Here is a 7,707-nt window from a genome sequence, read left to right as displayed (position 1 = left end):
ATTCACTGCTAATACAAAATAAATCGCTGCAAAAAACTTCTTTAAGTGAAGCCCAATATGGAATTCGAACTTTGATGTTAAAAATATGCGGCGAGTTGAAAATCGTTGTAAAAAATAGTCATTAGTAGCAATTTTTACAACGATTTCAAAATTGCCACAATGAGCCGTGCTACGTGCAGTCCCCGTAGGGGGCTTGCGTGCGCACGATATGGATATTTATGTCATTTTCTTCATAATTGTAATTAAATGTCAAAAATACCCCTTACTTCATCTTCCTCCCTCAAGCAATTCGACATAACTCTGCACTTTGATTCTTATCTCTCGTCCTAGAAACTGAGTCCAAATACGGCGACCCAAAGCAAAGTAGCCTTGCGTTTGAGTGTTTGAAAACAGATCTTCACTGTTTGAGTTCCCTCTGCATCTCCTTTACTACTGTCGGCATGTATAGTTTCATTCGAAGCATTTGAGTGCTCTGAAAATAGATCTTGTCCTCCAAAAAATAGATGCTTAAAATCAAACCACTTCAAAGATGGATCCAGTTGAATTTCTTTCCGAAATTTTAGTCTCCAACGAGAAAAACTTGATTGTCTGTTCCTTCTCTAAAAATCTTTTCAATCTGAAAAATATCATTCACAAAATGGGTTTGCCATTTTCAGATGGATTCGCATTTGGTAAGTTTTACAACCCAAGTCTTTTTGATTGCCTGGCACCATGCTTGAAGAAGTATTGTTGTATCGCCTTTGCTTTTACAAATGATGATGCATGGTACTGGCTATGAGATATAGAGCAACAAATCAAGTTCTACAGAGCAGTAAAATAGAGCAATTTTCTTCTTGAAGCGTTGAACAATTAAAACAGTAGTCAAGTTAAACGAGAGACTTTACTTCTATACATTTTTTCACTTAAATGAAACGACTCGTTTCACTTCGTGCGCACGCAGGCCTCTAACTGGGACTGCATCTAGAATTTTTCTGCCAGAATAAATGCTTTTTCTTTTACGATCCGAGAGCGTTTGTTGATTGTTTTTTCATTTTTGTATGTGCTTTTTGTGGAAGTTCTTCACGCATTAAGAAAAAAGCTTAAATAGTATTTGGGAAATGATAATGCAACAAAGATATGTCTATTGCGAGTAGAAGTGGCCAAGATTTAATTAAGATATAAACCCAATTAACTCTTTGAGGCGCACCTTCCAAGAGTTGCAATGTTGCATTTTATTTTACTTTCTTACCATAATAGCGAAAGAAATATAGTTTGAAATTGAATCGCTCATCCATTCCCAGGTTGATAAACCCTTTGGATTTTATTATATGTCTGAAACTAGTCATCGTTGAGGCTCTTCAAATGTTTGGTCCCCTCTTTGTCTTGTCACTCATCAACTCTGCAGCGCTCAAGAAGTCATCCATGGCTTTGACAGAGGACCCTTTATAATCATCCTCATCTTTCATGGCATCAAAAAGAATTTCTCTGGCCTCAAGAGCTTTCCTTCTCATTGTTTTCCCAGCTTTCTCGGTCTCATTCATCACCAACTCAATCTTTGCTGCTATGTCTTCAGGCTTAACCTCACAGGTCTTCCCCCTTGCCACCTCCACACAAACCCCAAGGTGCTCTACCATTTGCTTAGCAGTGTAGAACTGTTCTGTTGCCATTGGCCACCCAATCAAAGGCATGCCGTGGATAAGGCATTCCAGCACTGAATTCCATCCGCATTGACTTAAGAAGGCGGAAGTTGCTTCATGGGATAGGATTTCTTGCTGGGGTGCCCATTTATCCAGAATCAGCCCTCTCTTTTCGTCTCTAATCTTCTGCGCAAATCCCTCTGGCAACCATTCCTTGAAGTTGAATTCTGAATTTATGTCAAACTCCATAGGTGGTCGGACAACCCAAATGAAATTCTTGCCACTAACATCCAATCCCATAGCCAGTTGCATCATCTGGGAACTAGACATCGTATTCTGCGACCCAAAGGATATGTATAACACAGACTTGGGAGGTTTCGAATCAAGCCAACTTGTGATAAACTCTGGAGAGTTTTGAGAGTCTTTCGCAACTCGCCTTTCGCCTGATGGAGGTAGAAGAAGTGGCCCCACTGCCCAAATCGGCCTGTTGAACTTTCGCCTGAAGTAGTCCAGTCCAATAGTGTCAAGTCCCTCCACCGTATTAACCAACATTCCATCAGAATTCAGACACTGAGGAATCAGTTTTGTCATGTACCGTGAAAAAGAATCGTTACCATCAGCCGCCTTAAGACTTTGTGAGAGCTGTGATATGTGAATAGTAGATGCTTCAGGGAAATCAGGCAATGTGAATTCCCCTGATTCCGCTTTCCTCTGCGGACAGTGCAGACACATGGAGAAATAACAAGCCATGCCAAAGGCTCCAACCACGGAAAACATGGCGTGGAACATGCCAAACTCGTGGGCAATATCGGCGCACCACCCAAAATACAAGTCGGAGATAAAACAATGTGGTGGAGGACAACTATTTTCTTCGTGGAAAATGTTGTGAATGAGCTTTCTGACAATGGGTTTAAAGGAATCAGAAGCTTCGAAAAGACTGAGGATAAGATGGTAAGGAAGAGAGTTGGTGTTCTCAGCATCTGCAGGGAGGCCATGGTCGGCGGGGTTGAAAGGGATTTCAACAAGGCGCAGATAAGGGTTTGGAGGGAGCTTGGCACTGATCTTCTTGACGTTGAGAGGGGAGTTGATAAAGGTTATGGTGCAACCCTTTTTCTCTACAAGTCGAAGGGCTAACGCCAAGAAAGGGATTATGTGGCCTTCTGCCATGAATGGGAACAGGATGAAGTGTTCTTTTGTCTCTGACATTGTGCTGTATTTGGATGCCAAGAATGAGAAGCTGATTCATTCTTCTCAACCAAGAGGGTGATCTATTAATGGGAAGGGAAAGATCCAGCAATTAAGTGGGTCGATGGTAGGGGTGAGATTTGGACCGAGATTTGGCCGGTCCAGACCTAAGAAATTGAACGGACTGGTTCAATAGGATCGAATTCATTCGGTTCGGTTTCGATTCAAGAGTTTTTTCATCCTGGACCGGATAGAATGAAAAAATATATATTATTTATATAATTAATTATTAATATATCACATTAGTATTGTTAACTTAATATGTTAATAGCCGAGAAAAAAAAAAAAAAACTTAATATGTTCATATTAAATCATTATAACTACATAGAATATTATCAATTTATTACTAATATATAATATATTAGTAATACTACTAGTATAGTTATTAGTTATAGTATTGGTACTAAGTCTATAACTATATATATTTAGATCAATGTATTATTATATTTTTTAAAATATAACCATAATATATAGTACTAGTATATATTAATAATTGTATAATTTATTATGTAATTTTCATTTAAAGTCACTTAATTTTAATATAATATTTTAAATAATTTTTTTTATCAATCGATTTTAAAGAAGAAGAAGAAGAAGAAGAAGGTTGGACCGACCGGATCCTATCAGTCTAGTTCGGTCCAATCCCTAAGAATGTTTGGTCTCGTCCCGTCCAATCAGGAAAAAATGAAGGATTTTCGATCCATCACCCAGATCAAACCGTGCTCACCCCTGGGACTCGTTGGGGAACCTCAAAATACTATTACTAGCTTAATTAGGGGAATGAAATCTAGATTATCTTTTGGAAATTTCTTTTTTGTTTCTTAAACAGTCGATCTATATCAAGAAACAGTGGCCCATGCATGCAATTGGGATGAAAATCAAACTTTGAAAGCCTATGGATTTAAATGCGAGAGGGTGGGACTGGAGGAAGTACTGGGTGGAGTGCAGAGAAGATATGACTTTGTAGGGTGGCTTGGCTTCCATATTTAGCCAATGAGCCGTGCTACTCCCACCAAGGGTGTAGAACGAGAATGGCTCCGAAAAAAAGCAATTGCTCTTTTTTTTTTTTTTCTTTTGTATCTTTAAAAAAATCATAACATCAATAACAAACACTTTCTTAATTAATAAATTAAAATAATTTAAAATTTTTTAAAAAAAAAAATATCAGGATCCATCGTCTGAGTGGGAGTATCATTTATGTAAGCCGATCCTCCTTAGGAAATCATATGTTGCTATTCCTTTCCTTTATAGCTAGGAAGGCACAAAAATGAGGTAGCTTTCGACTCATTGTAAGAGTGTCAAACTATATTAATGGGTCGTGTTGAAGTATGTATATTATATTATATATATTAACTCGAACACAACCCGTTAAATTTATAATATCAAAATTTTAAATTATAACACGACCTATTAACATAACGAATTAACACGACATGACCTTACTCATTAGTGAATATTACGAAATAGGTTTACACGACCTAACCCGTTTCAACCAGTTTATATAAATGGGTTTAACAGATCTGAAATTAACCCATTTGGCCTGATTAAGTTTAACATAATTTTATATAAATATTAAAATCAAAATATCTATAAAAAATACAAAACTAACTAGAAGTTTAAAATTACAATCCAAATAATAAAAATATCAAAATAAAAATCCCAACAATTTTAGTTTTAGATATAAGTGTATAATTGTAATTTTAACTTTTTTAACTGATCAAAACGAGTTGACCCGTTATCAACTAAATAAGCAATCGTGTTTTAACAGGTCAATCCGTTTTGATCCGAACCTGTTAAAACTAAATCCAAACCTACTATTACCATGTCGTGTTTGTGTTAAGTTAACGGATCGTGTCACATATTGTCACCCTTACTTTCAACCGAAAATATTATTGTATCCTCAATAATTCTTAGATTGCTCTTGTATGATTTGCATAACATGTACTTATACAAACTTGAATATAGATTTGCCTTAAACTATTAGCATTAACTTTTAATGTATAACTATAATATATAGTATTAGTATATCTTAATAATTGTAAAATTTTTTATGTAATTTTCATTTAATAAGTCACTTAATTTTAATTTAATATTTTAAATAATTTTTTTATTAATTGATTTTTTTTTTTTTAAAAGAGGGGTTAGACCAACCGGACCGTCTTGATAACTATCTGTCATATCCAGTCCCATCCCTAGAGATATCCAGTCCGATCTGCTCCAAGCTGAATGATAGACCGAAAATTTTTAATCCATCACCGAGACCGGACCAAACAGGACCATGCTCTCCCCTAAGAGCATTGGCATTGGCTTCATCAAAGCCATCTTTAAATTTTGATGAAAAATACAAGTTTTCCATAATTATAAATCTTCCTATCCATAATCCCACATTGGATTAGCCATTAGATTCATCAAAATAATAATATAATATTCTATTTTTAATAATTTTTTTTTTTTCATATTTTGCAATTAAACCTACTATATATACATTAATAATTTAATTTGATATTTAAATTATTGATTTCCAATTAATTTTTTTTCTCAACCTAATTACCAACAAACACATTTTGCCAATCCTTCTTCTACCTAACAATCAAATATATAATAATTTAAAGAACAACAAACACATATATAATTTGGAAACCCCAGCCAATAACACCAATCTGCTTAATCCCCTTGAACGCATCCGGCAGCAAAGGGAATAAATCCCTCCCTCCTTTCACAGTATACTGCATTAACAATTATATAGCACTAAATTATCATTCATCGTTCTGTTTTACGTATATATAAAAGTAAAACTATCATTCACCATTAAAACAGAGAATGCTATACATTCATACACACGCAGCCACATATATAAGTAGATGTCTCTGCTGCAGAGCAGAATCGAGTTTTTATCATTTTAATTTACATCCCTCATACTCTATCTATACATCCAACGGACCAACAATCTTATTAAGTCAAGAACATTTTCTCCCAAAGATTTTTCTTTTTTTCTATTAGTATGGTAATCTCCCCTAAGAAAATGAATAATTCCAAAAAATTTTTTGGTTCCCCAGAAAGAACGAGAGAAAATCAACACGAGTATTTACGCAAATCAATGAGAAATGTACACATCTGACTCATCCAGAAAAATAAAACGAACATTAGCTATAACTTTCCCACGCTTTCCCTCATACATTTCCTGAGAACAAGACAGACAGAGTGAGAAATCTATGTACCTCGTCGTGACCAGCGAGGTTGACCTTCTCCTTCTTAAAGATATTGATCTCGAAATCAAGCGAGGTCAGGGGCTTTATGGCCGGCATCGAAACCATTTTGGCACCGAGAGCAGACGCGTTGACAAAACCAGGGGCTTTAGCTCTGAGAGCCCCCAGGCCCTTCGAAACCGACGTCGCGAAACCTAGACTGAAGGTTTTAGAGACGGGTTTAAGGGTTTTAGAAGACGACAATGATGGAGGCTCAGAAAGAGCCAGAGAGAATGAAGAGGTAGCCGCCGCCATAAAAGAACGAGCTAAGGTTGAAGGAGAAAAAAAACAGCAACCAACTTGAAGCCGCGAATCTGATCTGAGCCAACCCAGAGTATGCGAAGATGTTTCTGCTGAAGAATAGAAGGAATTTACCGATCGGCGTCAGAGCTTGAAAACAATAGAAAGAGGGAAAGGGGGAGAGAAAACATACGGGTTGGAAAGGAGATGAAGCTCGTGTGAATATCCGAGAGATACACACCCTTCTTCTCTGATGAAATCGGTTCTGCGTGAAGAATCCGAGAGATTTCGTTTCCGTCGATGGCTAGAAATGAAAAAGAGAGGCACGGGGGAGAGAAAACCCGGGGAGGAAAAAGGAGAGAGGGAAGAGAGAGGGAAAATAAAACAGGCGGTTGGGCATTAAATGATGAATAAAATAAGTTAAAGATGAATGTGCAGTGCTCCTTCAAAGTTGAAGGAAACGGAAGATTTACTGTATGTCAAAACTTCAGATTTGAAGTTTACCGAGACCAATGCAGTGGTTTTTCGTAGACATTCATCAATTTATACATTTGCATTGGCTTTTGATGAAGCCAATGCCAATGCTCTAAGACCCTAAACTATAACTTAAATTTGCTTTAAGACAATTTCTCTCTCCTAACTTTTCTATCGTGAAAATAAAAAATAGAAAGAATTGTACACCTCGAATCACTATCATCTTTTTATTAAGAAGAAGAAGTAGAATCTTATCGTTAAATAAAAATTCTGATCAATGCCCTTTATATAGGAGATTCAAACTTCAATAATTTCCCGAAACAAAACGTGATCTTCCTCTAGTACTTATTAGAAGAAATCTGATCGATTTCTAGCCAAAATCCAAACTTCACAACACATGATATATACAGAAAAATGGATAGAAAAATTTTATTTATAATTCAGCGTATCTTATAATTTGATTTGAAACAAAAATTTTAAATTTTGAATCCTATTAATTAAATTTAGAATTTTGTTACATATATTTATTTTTTCATACTCTTTATACACTTTACTAATATAATTAATTAAAATAATTATTTTATATTAAAAATTATGACATAATCAATGCGTAATTAATACTGGGCGTTGGTAACTTTTAAAACTTTCGAGTCTACGACGGGTTTAAATGCAAGGATTAGGAAGAATCAGAAATGCTACTCTTGCCGAGTGTTGGGTCCCGATGTAAGAGTGTTGGGTCTCGATAAAAGTTTGAATTTTCTTGAAAATAAATAATTTTTAGAGTCGTCAAATTGGGATTCAAAATATTAATTTTTACTAATTTGAAAATATCAGTTTTTATGGGCTAAAGGTGGAAAAGAAAGGTGTAGGTAGTCATATTCATGTTC

The 7,707-nt window shown here is 35.7% G+C and overlaps 2 protein-coding genes across 2 annotated transcripts; both read right to left on the bottom strand.

The window, feature by feature from the left end:
* Window positions 1-1,123: 1,123 nt before the first annotated feature.
* LOC122293166 (UDP-glycosyltransferase 92A1-like) lies at window positions 1,124-2,861 on the bottom strand. Its single transcript, XM_043101656.1, has one exon. It carries the CDS (start codon window positions 2,820-2,822, stop codon window positions 1,338-1,340), a length of 1,485 nt encoding a protein of 494 aa, XP_042957590.1. The 5' UTR covers window positions 2,823-2,861; the 3' UTR covers window positions 1,124-1,337.
* A 2,569-nt stretch (window positions 2,862-5,430) lies between these two features.
* On the bottom strand, window positions 5,431-6,400 carry LOC122293167 (ketol-acid reductoisomerase, chloroplastic-like). The gene is made up of 2 exons (XM_043101657.1): window positions 6,080-6,400; window positions 5,431-5,587 (listed from the first exon to the last, which is right to left on the bottom strand). The coding sequence occupies exons 1-2, from the start codon at window positions 6,359-6,361 to the stop codon at window positions 5,468-5,470; spliced, it is 402 nt and encodes a 133-aa protein (XP_042957591.1). The 5' UTR covers window positions 6,362-6,400; the 3' UTR covers window positions 5,431-5,467.
* Between the last annotated feature and the right edge of the window lie 1,307 nt (window positions 6,401-7,707).

This window comes from Carya illinoinensis, chromosome 14 (genome assembly GCF_018687715.1).
Source record: "Carya illinoinensis cultivar Pawnee chromosome 14, C.illinoinensisPawnee_v1, whole genome shotgun sequence".
NCBI classification, from domain to species: Eukaryota; Viridiplantae; Streptophyta; class Magnoliopsida; order Fagales; family Juglandaceae; genus Carya; species Carya illinoinensis.
Note: the sequence above shows the minus strand (reverse complement) of the source record. Positions and strands in the feature narration are given on the sequence as shown.

What these genes read in the sequence shown, in the direction of transcription:
- LOC122293166 (XM_043101656.1), bottom strand. Translation starts at nt 2,822, where the DNA reads ATGTCAGAGACAAAAGAACACTTCATCCTGTTCCCATTCATGGCAGAA.
- LOC122293167 (XM_043101657.1), bottom strand. Translation starts at nt 6,361, where the DNA reads ATGGCGGCGGCTACCTCTTCATTCTCTCTGGCTCTTTCTGAGCCTCCA. An exon ending in ACCTCGCTGGTCACGACGAG is followed by an intron (nt 5,588 to 6,079) that starts GTACATAGATTT and finishes TTGTTAATGCAG; the next exon opens with TATACTGTGAAAGGAGGGAG.